Raw genomic sequence first — 23,860 nt, 5'->3', positions numbered from 1 at the left:
TCAGCCATCAAATTCTGAAAAAATAAAAAAAAGATTATATCAGTTTGGGAAATGTGTGGCTGTTTGGGAGATGTGTGGCATATCTAAACATCTGATCTTATTTTAGTTTAATGACATCCTAGAAAACTGAAAAAAAAACTGGAAAATAAAATAAAATATTTTACACAAATCATTTTACAAATTTCTTACAAATTAGTTTTGCCTCTGCAAAAGAAAATGAAGCAGAACTTAAATCAAGGAAAAGTGAAATTTAAAAACATTAGTTTAGATATATGAATAGAGTTTTAAAAAAATTGCTAAGATCAAGCCGTGGCATGAGTAATTGCAAAAAAAAAAAAAAATGCTTTCGAAAATTTAAAATCTAAAGTTGTAGATACTAATTAAGAGCGTATTCAAAAGGAATTTTTTTTTTTTTTTTATTCTTGTTGTGTATTTTCTTTGAATGAATGTTGCTTCCCAACACATTCAATCCCAACTACATTCCTGGTAGTACTGCACTCAACTTGTTTCTCAGCAGCCTTGTTCATCAAGGTTTGTGTTTTGGAGTTATAAAGTTAAGAGAAGATTGTAACCACAATTAAAGTAGCCTCCTTGTTTAAAGTAGCCTCCTCAGCCTTGGGGAGGTGAAATAACAAAAAATTTATTAAAAAAACAGCATCTCAATATGTTCAATTATATGAAAAATTTTCTTTGAGTCCCACTCTACACAACTTTTGATACATAGCTCACAAGTCCTATCAAAGTCAATTTTTCCCGTTAGCAAGCTATTAGAAGAGGTTTCAGAATTTAAATATGAATTTTTTACATCAGATAGAATTCATCATGCTTGAAAAGAACCTCAATCAACACAAACTATCTGATGTATCTACATGTCCAAAGAGTACTTCAGATCCAATTCTTTCAAATTTAAGATTACAACAAAAAATTTAAAAGTACAAGAAACAAACAAGATGCTATTAAAAGTAAGGGAATCTTAAAAATACTGAAAACTCTGATGATGATTCTAATAGTAAAAACAATTTGGATGATTTTGAATAATACAAAAAATTGCTTATATATCATACATCAAATTTTTTTTGTTGCAATTTCATAAAAACATGGTATTTGATACTCTCATGAGAACACACAGTGTTTGAGGCTTTCATAAAGATACATAGTGTTTGACATTTGCATAATAACAGTATTTGACGCTCTCATAAAAACACATGGTATTTGACACCTTCATAAAAACACATGGTATTTGACTCTTTCATAAAAACACATGGCATTTGACATTTTCTATGGAAGTGAGACTTTGATACTAACTGTATTTATTTTGTTAAAAATAAAAACATGAAATGATTTTATTGGTAATAATTAGACAAAAATATTGTACGTATGGTTTTTCTTTTTTTTTCCACCAATGTGTTAAATGTGAAACATTTGTTGCAAAGCTACAGAGATTGGACTAATTGCAATTATTTTCAACTTAGTTACCCTTCTAATATGCTACATAAATGCATTAATGGTTAGTTGTAATCAAGTTGACTTTTGAACTGACTTGATTTTGAAATGACTCGATTGGTTGATTGAGAATGATTGAGTAAACATAAGATTAAAATATTCTCCGGAAATTTTTATAATAGCAGGAACGTACACACCAATAAGCTGCACAAATCACTTATTATCCATTCACCGAGGTAAAGAGATTTTTTTGGTTTAAAAATAATCACAATTACCATTGATAGAGTTTCCAACTGTATAATTGATTTTTTCATTGTCGTCAATCAATTTTAATGTTTATTTAGCACCACCCCAGCAAATTATGTATTACTTGCCTTAATCACCAGAGAACCAAATTATCAATATTCCACAAATGATATGAAGTGTTTTTGTTAATATCCGCTTTATTGAATTACCTTCACAGTGTGTTGAAATACTTTTCTATTTCTCATGTGCATAAAGGGACTGATGAAATATGGTGTTATCAATGGCCAATTTTCATCTAAGTGATGAAATATTGCTGTATTGATGTCATTTTAAGTTCTACTAAAGCCCAAAATGAATAATTTGATCAATGTATTTATCAGAGTTTATTTAAGTTATTGCTGCAAACTTGCGTTTATACCACTGCCGATTATTTCAACTATGCCATGGACATGCTACCATACTACATGCTAGGAGTTGCTACCGGTTACTACCTGTTAAATGATTAAGTAGCTTTATCTAGTAAAAATTTGCTGCTTTTTGTCTACTACAAGTGCGTATTGCTCTTCGGTTTGTGGTTTTTCTTTGCATGCAAGTATATTTGAGGCATGTTTTATAATAGAATAAATTTGAGAATAACTGTTTTTAAATTTACACGAAGTAGTTATAGAGATTTATTGGTCAATTTTTAAAATTAATTAATAAAGCCTCATTTACCAAGTTAACAATTAGTACATTCAACCCTGACTGCTTCTGTTTTAAACTCATAACTCTTTACTTCAAATAGATTTATTTAAAGCATTGTTTATTATCTTTATAAATAATTACTTTAAGATAAAAATAGATAGGAAATAAAAGATTTTTTTTATTGGCATAAAAATATCTGTAAAAAGTTTATTCAATAATTAATGAAGTGCATAACATGAATAAATATTTTCATAGCTGTCTCTATTTCGTTCTCCCCCCTGTTTTATTCTCTGTACTTATATAGTGCTTTCATAGAAGATTTTTTTTAGTTCTTTAAGATAAGGCTAATTTTGATTTTCACAGGGTGCAGGCAAACTAACTGTTTATGCATATACAACATAATAATTTTGTAATGTTAGTTGTTTGTGGTAAATGTAATGCAGGTTTATTATCTGATACTGTAACTTAACTAGTCTAAATTTCTAATGTTTATTATATATAGTTATGTAATTTGAATGTACTAAAATAGAATTGTTTTTAAGGTTGTTTTTTCGTCCTGATCAATCAGGTATGAGTAAAGTAGAAGCTGCTGAACACACACTGAGGTATGTTTCTTTACTTGTTGGTTTTTGAACATTATCAATAAAGCAATTTATATAACCCTTATATAAACCTCTGTAAAAGGTTATTATACATAAAGGAACTTTTTTTATGTCATGAAGTGAACTTTTTTTGTTTTGTTTGTTTGTCTGTTTGTTTGTGGAAGCAGGGGGAGGGAGGAGAGTTAAGTGAAAAAAAAACAACTTAGTAGATGAACAATATTTCCATAATTCACAGTGTATGATTTTTGTCTTGGTATTTTGGAAACAACACTCAAAATAGGACAGTTGAATGCTGAATGGACTGTTTGATGAGATGACTTGATTCTTGAATTTTTATTTCGAGCTCTATTGATGTAAGATTAAAATTGCAACACAGACTACAGCAATGAAATTTAGCTTGTCATTAATTATTTGCAGTGTCATTAAAGAATAATAAGTTTTTGTTTTTAAATTAATACAATTTTTCGTTTTTAAATTAATAAAATTTTTTGTTTTTAAATTTTTTACAATTTTTGAAACTACTAAGTTATTAAACTTATTATCACATCGTTGCCAAAGAAATTTTCACGTAACTGTTTTTAGTAAGTTACCTGTATTTTCTGCGTGACTTTGATGCTTCATGACTATTTAGAGTTAATGAAAAAGCTTTTAAGGATTACACCATTTTACTATGTTTATGTTTGATTTGATTTTAAAGTATTGCATGAAGACATCTCTAAACCTTTTGATTTCTAGACTTCTTAATCCTAAGATTGGTAAATGTTCTTCATATAATTTGTGCTTGCGATCTGGTTTTGCTGCTCTTTGTTGAACTTTTTGAAATTTGTTTGTGCGTGAATTTCAGGCTGGTGCATAAAGAGCTAGTTCAGGTCTGACGTATGTTGTGCATCGTTGGGCAGATGATTCAGTGGACTAGTATTTAAATGTGCACTTCAATTTGTTTATAGTGAGCTTAATTGCTTATTATTGTAATGTGGTCTTTTCATTTAAAGTTGCTACTTATTTTAATATCTAAATCTTTCCTATGTGTTGTTATTCGATGTTTTGCTGATCTATTGTAATTAATATCATCAGGTATAATAATAAAAAAAAAATAATAATGCTTTTCATTTTATAGCTGATGATGCTGATCACAACAGATCAGCAAAATATTGAGTAATATATATTAAAAAATATATTTTTTCTAAAAGTTTTTATGCAGTCGTATTTATTGAGTTCTACATACATTTTATCATATAACAAGAAAATAACTTTCAAAGATTATATATATATATATATATATCTATATATATATATATATATATATATATATATATATATATATATATATATATATATATATATATATATATATATATATATATATATATATATATATATATATATATATATATATATATATATATATATATACATATATATATATATTTATACATATATACACATATATGCATTTATAAATGTATGCATCAGCCTATGTAGACTTTTTTATTCATACAATTTGCAGCTAAATTCTTTTGTTAATTTTTTGTTGCTTTTTGACTATTTTTCTTGCAATCTTATTAACTGACAAGTTAAGTATTTGCTACTTGAAACTTGTTTAACAGTTATTATATCTTTAGTTAATGTTCATTTTTCTAAACAATATTAAAATTTTTACAATTTTTGTAAACCCATTTCAGATAAAAAATAATTTTAAGTTTTTACATTGAATTTTACAGAAAGTTTTTGGTTAGACTTAAAAGCCAACAAACCATTATTATGTGATGTTTGATTTTGGGTAGAGTTTATGGTATTAACCGTTTAAATGGTGAATCTAAAAAAAGTTTTTTTTCTAAGTAATATAATAATAGGCATATAGTAAAAAAAGTAAATTTAATAAATGTATTCCTTTTTAAAAATGTGTTTATCTCAACAAGGCAGCCACTAACTAGGTTAGCGGCTGTTAACTATAAAATTTATTGTAAGAAAACTCTAACCTCTGTTTTCCATTTATTAGAGATATCAGTCATTATTTAGATGTATTTGTTATACCATATCGAAGTAGAATAATGTGGCTATGAACATTTATACTAAGCTTTTAAACTAGAATTTGTTTTGTTTTATTTTTTTATTGTTTTTGTTTTTAAGAGAAATTAATCCTGATGTTCAATTTGAAACTTATAACTATGACATCACTAAAGTGGATTGTTTTAATCATTTTATGAGTTGCATCAGGTAATTTTACTTTATAACTTATTTTTAGGATTAATTTTCATTATCAGAGGTATCCATAAGTTAGCAACAAAATTAATTTTTTTTTCTTACACATGTTCATGTATGACCACTCCTCAGTGTTAAATCCAGGGGGGGTATCCTCCTCCCTTCCCTCACCAGAATCTAAAAGTCCTAAAATATCTTAGAAATGGGGGACTTTTTTTTTAAAGAGATGCAAATGTAATACAAAATACCAAAATATTACAGCATCCCCCATCCCCCCACCCCTACCAAAATTTCCTTGATCCATCACTGCCACTCCTCTATGAATTTATAACGATGTTTGAATTCTTTATATAAATATAATATTTATATATGTAAATAAATATTATTGTACTGAATTATTTTGCTTAATAAAATTAAAATTTTTGTACAAAAAAGTTATGAACTTTACTTAAAAATAAGTTCTTGCTTTTTTAAATTTGTTTGTTTTAGTACTACTGTCTTACATTTTTTTGGTTTCAAGAAAGAATATTTTTACTTGCTAAAACATCTTTTTGTAATAATTGAAGTTTATTTTCAAATTATACAAGGTGCTCTAGCATTAAAAATCTTTTCAGCTTTTCTTCCTTTACGATCTGCATTTTCTGTAATTTTGGTTATGTAATTTTGGTTAAAAATTAATGTAATTTTGGTTAAAAGAATAATGTATCAATATATTTTTTACATTTTTTGATATACTATTTAGTAAAGGTAGCATTACTGGTGGTCCGCTGGATTTGGTTTTATGCTGTGTCGACAATTTTGAAGCTCGCATGGCAATTAATACAGTAATTTAATTGATTTATTTTCAGTTTATTTTTTAATTTCTTTCAGTCATGTCTATTTCATAGCGTTTTTTAAAAAACTATAACACTTTTGTAGTAACAACATACAATTTTCTGACAGTATAATTGAAGGCCTTATTGTGAAACAATGACAAGCCACACTTTTTTCAAAAATGAGTTATCATTTTTATAATCATAAATAGTATAGCAATAGCCAAAAAGATATTAAGGCATAATTCTTAAAATTTGAGCTATAATTATAAAATCATCTTACTGTAAGCACTGATTTTATAGATTTAAGTAAAACTAAAGTCATTTTTCTCAAATATTTGTTTTTGTGGTTTGTCATTGTTTCACAATAAGTCCTTCAATTATAAAATGACAAAATAATTATAAAATGATGAAATAATTATACCAATGTATGATTATTATGATGGTATAAGATTATTGTGAATGCATGTGATTATGATGATTAGCAAAGACAGCTGATACCAACGATAATCAACAGAGAAAGATGCCAATAATGATTGTTTACCTATTAAAATGTTCAAAAATAGTAAAAAATTAAGTTGGTTGATATTTGTTACAAATTGTATAAATTTTTTCTCCTAAGTATATTATTTTATTATTTAGGTGTATTAACCCAAATAAATCCTTAGTAAAGTATTGTGTGGCCTTTACTTCACTGAAAATTATTTAAAGTATAGTTATTTTCATAATTTTTAAAAAAGCAATCAAGAAAAAAATGGGCAAATCCATAAAAAAAAAGGCAAGTATTGATTATTGATGTCTCACAAATGATGATACCAATTATTTATCTATTCAAGCTGCAGCTTCAAGTCTTGAAACTGCAGCTTTAGTTTTAAGGATCAAAGCACAGATGACTTTGTATAACAGTTTATAAATAAGATCAGTTCTCTTGAACATCATAATCTTTGGTAGAGCTTGAATGTTTTTTTTTAATATATTACAGTAAAATCTAGTTTCTTGAATAATTTAAGGATAAAATACATGTGTATCTATGTACTTAATATTATGTAATTATATATTATAATTTAGACAATTAGAATTTTTAGTGATTAGTAAGTATTTAGCTAAAAATTCAATAAAAATTAAAAATGTATAACTTTTTTATTATTACATTTGAGGCTTGTAATGAGTTGGGGCAGCCATGGATTGAATCAGGTGTTAGTGAAAATGCTGTATCAGGACATATTCAAGTAATTTTACCAGGGGAAACTGCTTGCTTTGCAGTATGTATTCTGTTGTTTACTTATGTAGTTTTAATCAAATATAAAGTAAAATATAGATAACAACATTACTGAATAAAAAGTATAAGGTAAAAAAAAGAAGTATTAATGAACAAACAAAAAATAAATTAAAAATAATGATTTGCATAGTGCGCACCTCCATTGGTTGTGGCTGCAAACATAGACGAAAAAACATTAAAAAAAGATGGCGTATGTGCTGCATCACTGCCTACAACGATGGGAATAATTGCTGGTTTTCTTGTACAAAATACACTCAAGTAAAGAAACCCTTCTAGTTACTCTTACCACATTTTTTATTTTTATTACTTAATTATTGTGTACAGTAAAACTTTAATTTAGTTTGAACAATTCACGTTTACTTCTAACTTCACTACAAACTTCAAGTTTTGATCCCTAGATATTTGTTGAAGTTTGGACAAGTGACATACTATCTTGGCTACAACGCAATGGAAGATTTTTTCCCTACAATGATAATGAAAGCAAATCCTGGGTGCGAAGATAAATTTTGTGTTCTCCAACAACAAAAATATCAAGTTTGTCAGATTTATTTTATAAAATTTAATTTGATTTTGCAATCAACATACTAAAGGGTATCCAGAGGTAAAAAAAGGTATAGCAATACATCATGTGATGTAAAACAATTAATTGTTTTACATCACATGATGTATTGTTATACCGTAAAATGGGGTAACTTTGTACCATTTTGATAAAAAATATAACGTTTTGACTAAAAGAAAAATTTTCCTAAAACTATTTTGGTGTTAAAAGTTGTGCGTAACTGGTGTTATTTACTTAGTAAAATGGTTTATTCACTGTATTCATCAAATTCAAGATTTCATGGAAAATGTGGCAGTCAAAGTTACCCGGCAATGGGGTAACTGTCAGAGTAAAATGTGTTTTTAACATAGGCTATAAATAAAATGTTATTGTTATACTACATTTAATGTAATTTAAATTTATTGCTAGCATTTATTTCATAAGAAGAATATAAAATAACTACATGGGCTTAAGAAAGGACAATAAAAAGAAATATAATAGTATTAAATCAACTTATTCACCTAAATAATTTGAATATACTTTTTCATATCAATGAACCAATGAATATATTTGTCATATTTAATTTATCCTCATGATTTCAAAAATTTACTTAACTAAGAAAAAAACTAAGAGTGTTCTAAAATATAAACATAAAAGAAAGATACAAACAATTCGTAACATAAACTCAGTTTTTTAACAGAAAAAAACAAATAATAGAAATTAATATAAATAGCAAGCATTTCCTCATCATTAAGTCAACTTTGTCCTTCAGATGCTGTTTCTGTTTCACTGTCATAATTTGCTCTAGCAGATTATCCTAGTTCAATTTTAAGTCATTTTTACTTACTTATTTTTTATAGTTTTTCTAACTTTCTTCACATCATTAACTCCATTTTTCATCTCATTTAGTATGTTTAAAAGGAAATGTTTACACAGCATTAGAATTAAATGGTACCAAGCCACAAGCTTTAAATTCACTTAATAAAATTTTTCTTGATCTTTCATTAATAGATATCAAAAAATTCAGCAATATAAGAAATCTGTTTTTGGTAAAGTAGCACATTTTTTACCACAAGAGGTTTGTTTCCAATCTATAAGAATACTTCTTCATGCTTTTTTTAATGGTGCTAAAAATGCCACATCAAGAAACTGTAGAAAATGTGTTGAATTAGGAAGAAGTCAAATCCAATATTTTGTTTTTCACAAGCAACTTTATGGCTCAAATGGAAAGAGAGATGGTCACCTAATAACACCTTTTTTTCCAGTTTTTTTCTTTACACGTGGTAATAACATCAGAAAAAATCAATCCGAAAAACTAACTTCATCAAACCAACCAGATTTGATTCTATTGAAGCAAGAATATTTTGGACCATGTTTTAATCATGAATTGTATAAATGAGGGCATTTGAAAACTGTGTATGGTGGCAGAATTTCTCTTGTATCCATAAAATACCACAGAGAAGCAAATTTTACTGCTATTCATATTCTCTCACTTCATTCCACGTTTCATAACAACTTTTTATATGTTATCACACAAATTGGTTTCATTGTAATTCCAAATATTACAAAGTGGAATTCTTTCAAGCTCATGTTTAGTGTTTTCAAAATTATTGAATACATGAGTGAATGTGGTTGGTGCACCAATGCACTTTTTATGCATTGAATTCACTCTATTATGGATAGTACTTCTTGGTATGTTAAACCCTTTTGAGGCCTTTTGAGTAGACATTCCTGTATTAATTTCTTCTATACGCTCTTTCAAAGAATGGTGTTAGAATAATTGTTGTAGTTATGTTTTCTAACATTATGTTTATTATATTTATGAAGCATTATGCTTAAAACAAAAGTAAATATAAGTTACCCCCTGGCCAAAATTACCCTATTTTATGTTAAGTAAAAAATATCTTTTAACAAAATATAAACAAAATCATATTCTGGATACTCCTAAGTATTGTGTTTTAAAATAATGTAACTAGTAGAAATTTTTTCAGTTAGTTTTTTAGTTAACCAGAAAATATGATAAGTTAATTGTTGAATGAGCTTGCGAATAGGGAAATTATATTATGTTTTTAAATTTTTTCAAATATGTTTTTAGGAAAAACTGAAATCAAAGCCATCAGATATAAATAACAAGAAAGAAATACCTGTTGTAATACACGAAGAAAACAATTGGGGTACGCATGTATTTGAATATTTTAATCTTAGATAATCGTGTGACAATTAATAAGATTTACTACTTTCTAAACTTTCTGTGAAAATTAGTGCATTAAACATTTTTTTCTGATTTTATTTGTTAAAGTTAAATATAATTAAAAAGATATATAAATAAAAAAAAGTAAATAAAAAAGTTAGACACTAGAAATAGATCTAAAGTATTAACTTTGCTTCTGATAATTCTCAAAGAGAAATTTTATATGTAAACTAATCTACAGTTAGAAACCATACATTGTAAAGTACAACCATTAAGGCAAAAACAGTGGAGAAAGGTAAGATTTAAATGTACAGTTGTTTATTATACAGATGTTTCATTATATTTATATAACTGTACTCTACTTGAAAATTAAATCTATTATATTGAAGACTTGTTTGTTTATTGATTGATTACAGATAGGAGAGTTTTTTTTCGGATGAGTCAGATTTCATATGATAGGCCAACGTTCATAGTTTGTTTGTCATTCTGCTGGTTGCATTCTGAAAGAAGATGTTTTGGGATTGTTTCTCTGCAGTTGGACCAGAAACAATCTGCCCAGTTACTGTCATAATTAGTTTTGACATTTACATTGAGGCTCAACAAACAGAATTAATTCCATAGATGTTGAATGTGTTTCCCCCTTACATAAAGGTTCTACAAACAGAATTAATTCCATAGTTATTAAAAGTGTTTCCAAACGGAAATCGTTAAATTACAACAGGCTTTTGCCACATGCCATACATTCAGAAAAGTCTAGAAATTCATGGTGGAAAAAAATATTTAAATACTTAAATTGCCTGGCAACCCTCAGATCTCAATCCAATTGAGAGTATTTGGGCAATTGTAAAGTAAAAACTGCAGAATGTGACTGCACGACTAAAACTAAGTTTGCCATCATTATCTTCCAGATTTGGTTTTAAGACCCAGAAATCCGAAACAGTAGCGAGACTTCAATAGATTCCATACCAAATCATGTAGTAGGAGGAAACACAAGTTTAGAGAATGGTGACACAAGTGTTAGAGTTTGGTGACACAAGTATTAGAGTATAATATTACTATATTTGATTAAGAAATTCTAACAAAACTTTTTATGTTATAATAAATACTAAATGAGCATTTGTCAGGTACGTCAGGTAAAAATTAAATTTTTAAATGTGTGTCTGTATATATATATATATATATATATATATATATATATATATATATATATATATATATATATATATATATATGTATGTATGTATATATATACACTTTTATTAGGGTGATCCAAAGAAAAAAAAAATTTTCTAGAAGTGCGCATGGGAAACTCTCATTCTTAGCCATCTACTAAATCAAAAATTTGGTAAAAATCTAATATGATTTGAAGCATATTTAGAGGTTGCACAAGATTCATGTTTAAGAATCAGACAGGTCTCTAATATTAACAAAAAAAATAATTTCAAAAGTATATTATGTTGGGTCTCAAAAAAAGCGGGATTTTTACATTATATAGTTTTTTAAAAGAATTTCTTCAATTTGTATTTTTATTATTTTTTATAAAATTATGCTTTTTTTGAAACCTAACATGTATACATTTGAAAAAAAATTTTTCGATAATTTTCGATACCTGACTGATGTTTAAGGATCTTGTGCTACCTCTAAAAATGCTTTAAATCACCTCAAATTTTTGTTTCAGTAGATAGATAATAATGGAAGGTTCCAAGGAACTTTTTTGAAAACTTAAAAAAAAAAACTTGGACCATTCTATATATTAGAGATGTAACGTAGGTGTATCGGATGTGCAACAAAGATTTATCAGACTTAGAGGTTTAAACTAAGACCTTCAAATCACACTTTATCGGCAAATTTTAATAACTGTTTTGGTTTAATTTTTTAATACCAAAAAAGGTTGTCTTGAATCAAAACTCTTAAGTTCGATTTTACCTTCGTTATAACTTCTAAATTGAATTATCAGAACTTAAGAAAATCAATCGAAATCAATCCAACCTATCAAAGCAAACATTTGTAACATTTTATATATGCGTTTTGCTATATGATAATTTGATTTCAATAAAGTAAAATTGAAACTTCTTATACCTCTGATACACCTTCATTACATCCCATATATATATATATTAGGGTGGAGTGAATTTTAGTTTTTTTTACAATTCGTTTAGCCTGGGTGTGCAAAAGTTGTCTATTTATTTCAGAAATACTCTGGAAAAATATCAATGCTCTAGGAAATTATCTTGAGGTTCCTCAAGACCTTTAAAATTTTAATGGGTCCCTAATATTATGTAAAAAAAAATTTTTCAAAAGTATGTCATGTTGGGTCTCAAAAGAAGCAAAATTTTATAAAAATTTCAAAAATAACAATTATTTTATAAAAAAATTATTATTTATGATTTTTTTGAAATTATAATTTAAAAAAATTAATTTTTTTCATTTTTAGTTTAAAAGGTCATTTTTTCTGCAATAAGCTATAAAACAACAATTTTTTTTTTAAATAATTGTTATTTTTGAAATTTTTATAAAATTTTGCTTCTTTTGAGACCTAACATGACATACTTTTGAAAAACTTTTTTTTACATAATATTAGGGATCCATTAAAATTTTAAAGGTCTTGAGGAACCTCAAGATAATTTCCTAGAGCATTGATATTTTTCCAGAGTATTTCTGAAATGAATAGACAATTTTTGCACACCCAGGCTAAACGAATTGTAAAAAAAACTAAAATTCACTCCACCCTAATATATATATATATATATGTACAGTACTGGACATCGAATTAGGAATTTAATGCATTTTATAGTATTTTATAACAATTTTATTGCAATTCAACAATAAAAACAAAAATTGAAAATATAAATGCAAAAATTGACTTAAATAAGTGAAAACCATGAAAGAATTGTCAGAAATGCATAAATAAAATTAGCTGATATAACCACTTAATACTTGGTATGTCCGCCTTTATGCTTTATGACTGCTGAAAAACGACGCGGCATTGACTGAATAAATTCGGAGCAAAAGCGACTGATTCGTTCACTGTGGTGCCATGCTTGAATCAATTTTTCTTTTAAGTCTCTCATATTGGTTGAAGCTGTTTGCATGACCTTTCTTTTGAGTTCATTCCATAGTCCTTCAATGGGATTTAGGTCGGGACTGTTAACAGGCCATTGCAATATGTAAATTTTATTGTCTTTCAAAAATTTCATTACGGATTTGGCAGTATGACATGGAGCCCCGTCTTGCATAAATATTGCATTCCCATTAGGAAACCATGCATTCATTTGGGGTATTAAACAAGTCTTTAGAACGGTTTTGTATTGCTCTTGTCTCATCATTCCTTCCACAAAGTATAATTGTCCAGGCCCTTTTACCGATATCACGCTCCAAAACATTATCTTTTGAGGATGTTTGACTGTTTCTTGAAAACATTCTGGAAGATTTGTCTCCTCTCTCTTCCTTCAAACAAATGGTCTTCGTTCAACCATAACTTCCAGCATTGACTCATCAGAAAAACAAACCTATACAAATAAAAGGCTACTGTAGCGAACAGATAACTTTTAGTGACGATATAATTTATGGATAATTGAAAATATATTGCAGCATAATAAACGTAAATAAATCAATCTCAAGCTATTACAAACAAACGAATAAGATGCAATTAATTTAATTAACTTAAATAATATATTTAGGTTGTTGTTTTAGTTATTCACAGTTGTATATGTGTGTAAATTTGTAACTTTATAATGCTAACCTTAGACCATTCCTTTATTGTCCAATACGCATGACCGAGAGCCCAACCTTATCTCTTTACCTTCATTGCTGTAGTTAACTTCGGTTTTTTCATTGGCTTGTGAGTTTTATATCCATTATTAAAAAGGCGTCTTCTAACTGTTCTTGGGTTGACTGTAATTCCTGTCACGGCATTCCATTCTTGCGTTAACTAAACAAAAGACTTTTTCCGACCTTTTTGACACAACTGTAAAAGCATCCAATCATTTCTCTTAGTAGTTTTAGTAATACCTCTGCAGTTCTTCCTGTTGGTTTCCACTTAATTTTGGCCTCTATTTAGTCTCTTTTTTATTCTTCCAACAGTTTGAGGCGAAATTTTGAGTTTTTGAGCAATTTCATTATTCAGAAGTGTGGTATTTTCTAAAAGCAACTTTATCTTATTCTTTGTAGTAGCACTTATATCTCATTTTTTTTAGCAGCACTTATATCTCATTCTTTTTAGCAGCACTAATTTCTTACTCATTTTAATATAAATATTATATTTTTGATATAGATTCTACACTGTGATATAGATTCTACACAATGAGCAATATTAAGAAAAAAATTTAATTATAGCAAGAATTCGAAAAATTACTCAAACAACAACGATCCAATAAAAAAAAGCACAGTTTACAATTGTTACAAAATTTGAAACAAATCATTAAAAATATAAAAATAATCGGGATTTTACGCAAAAGTATGTTATTACCGTAGCAACAATAATTGTTAATGTTATATCAGCATAATTGCAGCTGATAATACATAAAAAGTAATAACATCTCCAAGGTAAACACAACATAAATACAGTTTTTGATGATAAACATAAAAACTCCTAATTCGCTGTCCAGTACTGTATACATATATATATATATATATATATATATATATATATATATATATATATATATATATATATATATATATATATATATATATATATATATATATATATATATATATATAAATAAGTAAAAACACTTATCTAATTTTTGATTACTTCAACACTGTGTTTCACCATCAGTAGGTTCATCAGGAAATATTCAAGTTATTTAATTATTATTTTCAAATTAGATAAGTGTATTTACTAATTTATTATTGCTCTGTTCTTTTAGAACATTAAGCTGTTTGTAGAATACACTAACATAATTTATATATATATATATATATATATATATATATATATATATATATATATATATATATATATATATATATATATATATATATATATATAATATATATATATATATATTATATATATATATATATATATATATATATATATATATATATATTTTATAGTTCATAAATTTTTTTTCTTTATGTAGGAATATCATTAGTTGAAGAATCGTGCGATTTACGAGAAGATAAGCAGCTGCCAAAGCTTTCCAAAGGTCTTCAGTATGCATATACAACACCAACTGCAAGTTTTTGTTGTTATTGATATTATTATTATTTGATAAAAACTTTTTTGATACTGAAACTGATGATATTTATTAAATAATACTTTTCTGACCCGGGAATTATAAATTAAATAAAATGATTGCTAGCTTGATTCTAAAATTTTATTTACTGAAAATTTACTATGACTTGATTATGCGATATACAGCGTAGTTTTTTGACGTATTGTTATCCGAATTTTTTACCTCAAATTTATAAATTTTATTTTTACGTTTTCTTATATATTTTTTAGCAAACCGAAGATGCCTGTTTGATTGCAGATTCGGCAGGTGACGATCAACAGAGTCTTGAAGAACTTATGAATGCGCTTAAAAGTGTTTGATTTTTGCGTCAAGTGAAACAATTAGTAGTTTGTTATTTATAAAATTAAAAAAACTTTTACATGTTCAAAAATGGCATGTTCAAAACTTTGTTGTTGGATAATTATGTCGGATACTTATGCTAAAAATTGACAGACGAACACACATATAGATTTAATTCTTATAAAGTATTTCAGTTGACATTATAATAAAATATTTCAGTTGAAAGTTTAAAAAAAAAAACTTATCATATGTAAGTTTCTGTAAAGTAACCGTAAAGTAAATTTTTCAAATCGTGTCCTGTTTTTTAGGTCAATATTTTTTTTAAGTTTTATTTTATATGGTGTTAGGTAATAGAAAAAAGTGCCAGGTTTTAGCTAATAAAAACATATAACAGATCTCCAGAAAGTTTAAAAAGATTTTTAGTTTAGGAAATATTAGTTTTTGACGAACTAGAGATCTGCCAGTTTTAAAGATATTTAAAACTTTCTTATATAAAATTATTTTAATGTAAATAGATTATATAGATCAGGGGTCGCCAAAAAGTTTTAAGTAGAGAGTCATTTTTCCTTAATTTTTAAAAAACTTAGCAAGAACCGCAAGGATGCTGTTTTAAATAACTCACATAGATCAACTTATTTTTTTATATTTAAGTGTCTTTTCACATATTGTTAAGTAAATAAATAATTATAGCAAAAAATTTAATAAAAAAAAGCAAAAAATTTGTGAGATTTTTGTGAATTGATTCACAAATTTGTTTGTAAATAAATAGATTCCTAAATAAAGGTTTTTAGCTTTAGACATCTTTCAAGTCTAATCTGATGTTGCTTTTAATGATGTTCATGTTGGTAAATTTCTGCTCACAATAATATGTTGATTCGAAAACTCTCAAAAGTCCGAATGCTACCAGTTCAAGTCAATTGTTATTCTCAGGAAGACTTTCATGCTTCAAATATAAGTTTTTTTTTTTTTTTGCAATTATTGGCATAAGCGCGAAGTAGCTGCAAAAACTGGCATAAGTGCGAAGCAGCCAGATTGGCGTAAGTGCGCTGAATAAGTTTGCAAACATATGCATAAATGCAAACTGGCATAAGTGCCAACTATAACAACTGTACCAACTTGCACTTATGCCGATATTTGTAATTTTATTCGGCGCTCTTATGCCACTTTTTGCAACTGCTTCACACTTATGCCAATGTTTGCAAATTTGTTCGGCGCACTTGTACCAGTTTTTGAAACTGCTTCGTCTTATGCCAATTCGCACTTGTGCCAATATTTGCAAATTCTTTTGGCGCACTTATGCTAATTCGCACATATACCAGTTTTTGAAACGCTTCGCACCTATGCCAGTTCGCACTTATGAAATTCGCGTTTATTCAGCCATCTCGCTTAAAAGACTAGCTACGATAGGGTGTAACGTAGTAAGATTGTTTTCCATTTCTAACCATAGTCTTTCGAACACTAATTTTCACACTAATTGTATTTTATCTTTAAGCATTAAATTCAAAAACCAAGAGTTTTTAAATACAACGTTGACATTTTCGCAGGCAAATTTATTCACGCGTTTTTGCGGAACTAAGGATGGAATGCAAGAAGCGAACTTGAGTCAAGTTCGACTTGAACTCTACATTGTAACCAATAGCGGTAGAGTATTTTTGAGGGGAAAACCCATACTCTGCCGCTATTGGTTACAATGTAAAGTTCAAGTCGAACTTGACTCAAGTTCGCTTCTTGCATTCCACCCTAAATTTTTAAGCAATTCAATGTAAATAATTACGGACTTTATTTTAATATAATTCTGCAATTCATATGCTCTAATTCATTTTTTCCTTGCACTAAGAACAATTTTTTGAAAAAATATAATTACTATAATGAGTAAAATTTTTTACTCCCTTTTATCAAACTAAAATGTAGGCATGACATGGCATTTTCTATATAACTTGGAAATGCTAAATAGCCTCACAATTTTGATAAAAGAGCCGCGGTTTGCCGATCTCTGTTATAGATTAATGCGGGAAGATATAATAAGTACTTCATTTTGGTTTACTATGCCACTGAAAAATGTAATTTATTTGAAAAAATCGACAAATTTTTAACAAAATATTTGTTAAAAACATGTCGATGTTTTTCAAAAAAAATTACATTTTTCAGTGGCATAGTGAACTAAAACAAAGTACTTATTATTTCCTCCAGCACACAGTGCGACAAAATCAAGATTTTTGTGCCAAAATTATTTTTGTAATTTTTTAAAATTAAAATGTCTATATTTATATATAAAATGCATAAATAAAGTAATAAACATGTAATTATATAATATAAAAAAAAATATTTAAAAAAATTAAATTTTGGTGAAAAATACGAAATATTCTTAATGGACAAGACAACTTTTATCAGTATAAACATCGAAAATATTACTTTTCAATGCATGTATTTGTCATATAAATACCTTTTTTAGATTTATAGTTACAGAACTTATATAATATAACAGTAATGAAAGATTTTGTAGGTATTCTTTGTGTACAAAACATCTTTTTCACATGTTCAGTATTTCTCATCAACTGACCATTAACCGAAGATCAATGTTTTGTTATAACTTTATTTGTTGCAAAAAGTAGCAAAATATTTATGATGCATGGCTATTTACATACATTTAGCATGAGATTTACATAATCAAATGTTTGGAGGATATTAGAGGATGGTTTCTCTGATACCTAATAGCAAAGGTTAGTTGCAAATAAAATAACGTTTAAATTAATATTGATGTTTTTTTAACTAGATATTTCCTCTAATGAACATGTCTTCACCATTATGACAAATTTTCACCCTGCAATGCCGACATTGATTTTTTGGTATTTTGGCACACTCTGTCCCACTGTGCAGCATTAACCTATATCAGGGATCGGCAAACCGCGGATCTTATTTTATAGTAGTAAGCATGCTACAGTAAATAAGTAAATAAGGCATTTTAAAAATTTTTATACTCGATTTGGCTTAAGTAATGATCATTAAATACTATCGTAAATGTTTTATAGTGGTCTTTTCTTGAGACTTTTCTTTAGTTCTATCGTCTTAAACCAAAGAGGTATAATAGACTGGAGGGAAACGAAGTTTAAATGCGTCATTTCTCAAAGAACAGACTTAGTAGTAACGTAATTTTCTATTAAACACCGCGTAGTTATAATTTAAAGTTAACCAATCACATTCCACTTTTAACAAAAGTTATTCAAAGATATTATTTCTAAACGTCATAAGCGATTGAAGTATAGCAAATATAAGATGGAAGTTTAAAAAATTCGTAAACAATATTTAGAGTTAGTTTATTGTTATTTTTATATGTTGTACTTTTTGAATAACTAATAATAAATTTCTAGATTAGAATTGAGTTAATAAATGTCTAAATAAGAATTGCTAGTATTTTTGTCGGATTTACAAAAAGGTATTTTATATCTCTATATTTAAAATATAGCAGTTTGTTTTGAAAACCAGTAAAAATACTACAACACAAAATAAAATCCTGGAGAGATATAATAAGTTCCTTGCCGAAAAAACATTCTTTACAAACGTAACAAACCTATAGCTAAACAGGGAAGCAAAAGATAAGGTTCAACCAAGCAGTAGAGATTGCCTAAAACTTTGATATTTATACCTAGTATCGAGGTATTCAAAAAAACGATTACTTTACGTAGATCATGATTTTTGTTGTGATTACTACTTGATAGTTGGATCAGTCGTTAAAAACATATCCAGTCAACTTTTAAGAGAGTAATCCATTTTGATAACAGCTTACAAAGATTACAAACATTTCAAAATTTTCCTATTTCAACTTTGAGTAGCCGCTGGAAAAGTTTTACAACACTATGATTTTAAACGATTTTTGGCTTCGTTCTCCCTCCATTCTATTTTACCTCCTTTTTTATAAACTTAGTCCTTTCCTGCGGTTTACAAATAAAAATAATACCCTCGTTTTGAAATTTTGCTTGGTTTGTAAATTATGATAGAAATTAAAGAAAGTCTGAAAGAGTTAGTAATTATAGAAATTTATTTTTCATACTTTGTTTTAACAAAATATAATCATTGGCAAGTTTTGTATTTGCGCAGATTATTTATTCAGAGCCGAAAAACTCATATCAAAGATGATATGATTATTTTTTTTAAAATCTCCAATAATTCACGATTACTTGTCTAGATTAGATTAAATTTTTTTATTAAACTCAATTTTTAAATGAAATGAACATGATAGTTTATTAATAAGATCCGTCTTGATAGGTCGATGGCAGTTTTTGTTAATTTTTTTTTTTTTTTCTAGGTATCTATAAATTTTTTATGAAATTCAATGGAAATGTTGTATTTTGACTAATATATTTGCCTAATATTCAACAGAAGAGATCATATCAACGGTCTAAATTCAAATAGGGCGAATAGATCACATCACCGGCCTAAATTGGATTAGGGTACAAAAACTAGGTTCTAGCTAAAGCTAATAAGTAATATCAATCTAAAGATTCCAAGATGGTGTTCTTTAGATCCTGTATTTGTAGAAGATTTCTAAAATTTATTGAAAATAAATAAAAGTTTCCTTAAACATTTAATAAACCGACACAAAGAAAGCTATTAACTTAAAAACTTTTGTTTGGATACAACACGCTGATCAAATCTTATAAATTTTAATGTTCGAATATTGTATAAAGGCAACTAAGTTATCTTTATAACAACTTTAAGGCAAATTTTCCCTCACATTATTAAGTTTACATTATTTATTTAGTTTAAAATTTTAGAGTTGGTTATTATATGTTGAAAAAATTAATTTTATTTTAAGAATTGCGATTTATTACAACATAAACACAACATAATGGCATGTTTGTATCAAATCATAGTTAATTTGGTAGGCATTTAGTACATTCAAGGATATTAGTAAGGGTTCCATAATAAATTTTCAAAAATCACTTGGATAATAAGATTATCAAAATGTTTTTTAAAAATTTAGTGTTTATTATTTTGCTAAGAGCTTTCGAAGGGAAATGGTTTTTAACGATTCTTTGTCTTTAAAAGTGGCAAAATCGAATACAATTTAGGTAAAACCATAAAGAAACCAATTAAGTTTTATCGTTTTAAAGCGCAACTTGGTAGACTGGAATGTTGTTTTTATTTAATAAAAAAATTAATACATTCTGAAGGGTTTTTTTTTTTACTGTTTGCATAGAGGAGAGTGGGGAGAAGTGGGACACGTAATTTTTTTTTAGAGTAATTGCAATATCTTTTTTATTTGATGTATAAACTGAACCAAACAAGTTTTTACGAATAAACCTTCTTTTTAGACACCGATTCAATCCACTTTATTTTAAAAAACATTGAGTTTGCATTTTATGGTAAAAAAATTTTCCGGTCATCCAGGGCCGTACCGAGCCAATTTTACGCTTCGGGCAAGAAAAGAAAATTGCGTCCCCCCCTCCTCCTTAAAAAAAAAAGAAAAAGAAGAAAATTAAACGAAAAAAATGGTTTATTAATCACAAAATTTATCACATCAAGTTATATGTAAAATTCGTGACTAAAGTTGCACAAACTTTAGTTCAATGTCACTTTTCTGGCTTTTCTTGACGCAAATTCACTAATGACATCATCAAAATCGATGTTATTTCCCACTTCATTTTCAATTGAAATTATAGCCAATATAGACAAAAGTTCATGGCCCATAGTTGACCTCATATAGTTTTTTATGAGCTTAAACTTACTGAAACTCTCACACGTTGCAACTGTGACTGGTATGATGAGGAAGATGCTAATAGCAATTGCCGTGTTGGGATAAGCATCGGTCAAAGAATATTTATGAATGAGCTGCAAAATGTCGATCGGGCTAGATTTTTCAAAGTTATTCATCATTAAATCTAAATCTGCCTTGTAAATTTGAGATAAACTTGCAGCTTTTTTCTTGAGTTCATCCACTGAACTTTTAGAAAGTGAATGTTCACTGAGAAAGTCAAAATCAGAGGATACAGCAGATATAGCCTCAAACCGCCACTCAATTTGTGTAATAATGCTGTCAAACACAAGGTTGCACTAAGATCTGAATTCTGTTTCTGCTGTGAGAAGGTGAGAGTCATCTTCAGCTTCATAAAGTGCTATCCGCTTTATTATGCGCTTCCTCTTGATTGAAAGGCCACCATCAGTTCCGCTCTGGTTAGCTTTTTTTGTGGCATCTTTGATAATGTTGTCCACCCCCAATATCTCAAAGATTCTGAATGGAAGCCTTCAATTTTTTAATTTTTTTTCGGCAATGTCAATTGAAATGGTTTTTGACTGAAGCAGTTTGTTTTCCCGGTCAATTAGAGAAAGAATTTGACACCAGAAATCCAACAAACACAAAAAACTGAAATCAATTTGAATGAGAAGTTCTTTTGCATTGCTAACTGTGACAGCCTTTGTCACTGTTAGCAGTGCAAAAAAAAAAACAAAAAAAAAACGTTTTCATCCGTTTGTCCCATCTTGACCAGGAGCTTGAAAAAAAAGTTAAAGATGACTTGAACCTTTCCAAAAAACGTAATCATGAGTGGGGAAACCTCAGCAGCATGAACACCAACAAGATTTAAAGTGTGAGCTGCGCATGGAACAAATCTTGCCAACTAATTAAGAGAATGGATGTGAGCTTTGATACCATTGTATTTTCCAGACATATTGGCTCCATTGTCATAGCCTTGGCCCCAGCAATCGGAAATGTTTAGACCATCCTTCTCCAATTTTTGAGTTATCTCTGTTGTAAGATTTTTCCAGTTTTCTGGTAAGATTCAATGAAGTCCACAAAGCTTTCCTTTATTGTGCTGGTTTCATCACTGATGTGGACATACCTGATGATCTGAGTCATCTGCTCTTTGCGGGAGGCATCTGGAGTGCAGTCTTTTCGTTCCTGACTTTCTGCCTAAATAACTCAATCAGCTCATTTTGAATTCGAGGAGAAAAGTAGGATGTTGTGGTTTTTTTTGCTTTAACAGACGCAATGTGTTCAGTCACGAAAAGATAATAATGGCTAATCAACTCAGTTAAGCTCAGAAAAAAGCCACTGTTTTGTTGACCGATGTCTTCTGATGTTCTCCAAAGGGCAAGATTGTTCTTGGCACAGAACAAAATTGCATCAACAATCACTTTCAAGATGTCTCTCCATTTTTCATCTCTCCACTGATAACTCTCTACAGATCAGAATCCTGGGTCTTTCCTTCCTTGAGGTTTTTTTCAAGAGTTTTCGAATCAGAATAGCATTTTTGGTGTTCATTGCTGTTTTCATGCTCAAGAATTCTTGGGTTTAGTTTTTTACAGTCACAAAACCCTTTGGAAATTTCTGAGAAATTATTGGTTTTTGTTGTTGAAAATAAAAAACAGCAAAAACAAAATAAAGAATCTTTTTTGCTGCCGTACTGAAACCAAGTGCGAACAAATTTTTCACCATTGGGATGAATTTTTTTATACCATTTTGAGCTGAAGTGTCGCATTCTGTTGTCAAAATCACACTGCGTGTTTGGGAAAAATTCTCTTCTGTCTTGCTCTGGCCCATGCTCAATCAAAAAGCATCTTGCTTTGTCCATTATTTTAGGCCATGTTGCTGGATCTCTATGTTGAAAATTTTCTTCCTAGGCCATTTCAGCTGAGCCTGAAAGCTGGTCATTTCCATCTTCCCTTGTTGGTTCTGAATCAGTTGTGCAAAATTCTTCTTGACTTTGGCTGATGAAAATCTCCTCTTCAATTAATTCCGAATGATGATCTGAACTTAAGCCAATTATAGGATCTGTTGAACTGTCATTAACTTTAATACAAATATCCTCTGAAATAATTTGTTTTTCCACTGAGTTTGTTACCAACCATTTTCTGAAACAGTTTTGTAGTTTCTCGTCTCTTTCTTGTCGGAATTTTAATTAGTTTTCTTATCAACAGCAGCGACGCCGTGAAAATTTGTTTTATAAACTGATTATTGTTTTTTTAATTCATTAAAATTTGCGCCCTCCCAATTCTGGCGCCTCAGGCCGTGGCCTGGCCGGCTCCACCCTTGGTACGGCTCTGCGGTCATCTAATTAATTAAGAAACAAAAAAAACTACAACCTTAGGCTTGCATTTTATAGTAAAAATTTAGGAGGACCAAGCAAGAGTGTGCATACGTATGTATATAGGGCATTTCCAAAAAATCACACACGGAAACTCGTGTTTTGTCTATTTTCATAAAAATAAAACTTTACTCTCATTGAATTCTTTTCTATATAATTATTCTGTAAAAAAGAGTGGTAATTAGTAATGTTAGCAAAAAATGAATTTTTAAAATCACGCACGGAACGGAAAAACGCAAAATTTAGATACTAAAAAAATA

At 28.2% G+C, this 23,860-nt stretch overlaps 1 protein-coding gene across 1 annotated transcript in view; it reads left to right on the top strand.

Annotated features, from left to right (window-relative positions):
- LOC100205299 (ubiquitin-like modifier-activating enzyme 5) overlaps nucleotides 1-15,759 on the top strand; it is a 24,287-nt gene extending 8,528 nt beyond the window's left edge. The window contains exons 5-13 of the mRNA XM_065800074.1: nucleotides 2,916-2,978; nucleotides 5,106-5,192; nucleotides 5,920-6,001; nucleotides 7,147-7,251; nucleotides 7,399-7,526; nucleotides 7,667-7,802; nucleotides 9,902-9,980; nucleotides 15,085-15,179; nucleotides 15,450-15,759. Coding sequence (XP_065656146.1) covers nucleotides 2,916-2,978; nucleotides 5,106-5,192; nucleotides 5,920-6,001; nucleotides 7,147-7,251; nucleotides 7,399-7,526; nucleotides 7,667-7,802; nucleotides 9,902-9,980; nucleotides 15,085-15,179; nucleotides 15,450-15,539 — 865 coding nt within the window. The 3' untranslated portion in view covers nucleotides 15,540-15,759. The remainder of the gene's footprint in view (nucleotides 1-2,915; nucleotides 2,979-5,105; nucleotides 5,193-5,919; nucleotides 6,002-7,146; nucleotides 7,252-7,398; nucleotides 7,527-7,666; nucleotides 7,803-9,901; nucleotides 9,981-15,084; nucleotides 15,180-15,449) is intronic.
- Nucleotides 15,760-23,860: the final 8,101 nt, after the last annotated feature.

This window comes from Hydra vulgaris, chromosome 06 (genome assembly GCF_038396675.1).
Source record: "Hydra vulgaris chromosome 06, alternate assembly HydraT2T_AEP".
NCBI classification, from domain to species: Eukaryota; Metazoa; Cnidaria; class Hydrozoa; order Anthoathecata; family Hydridae; genus Hydra; species Hydra vulgaris.
Note: the sequence above shows the minus strand (reverse complement) of the source record. Positions and strands in the feature narration are given on the sequence as shown.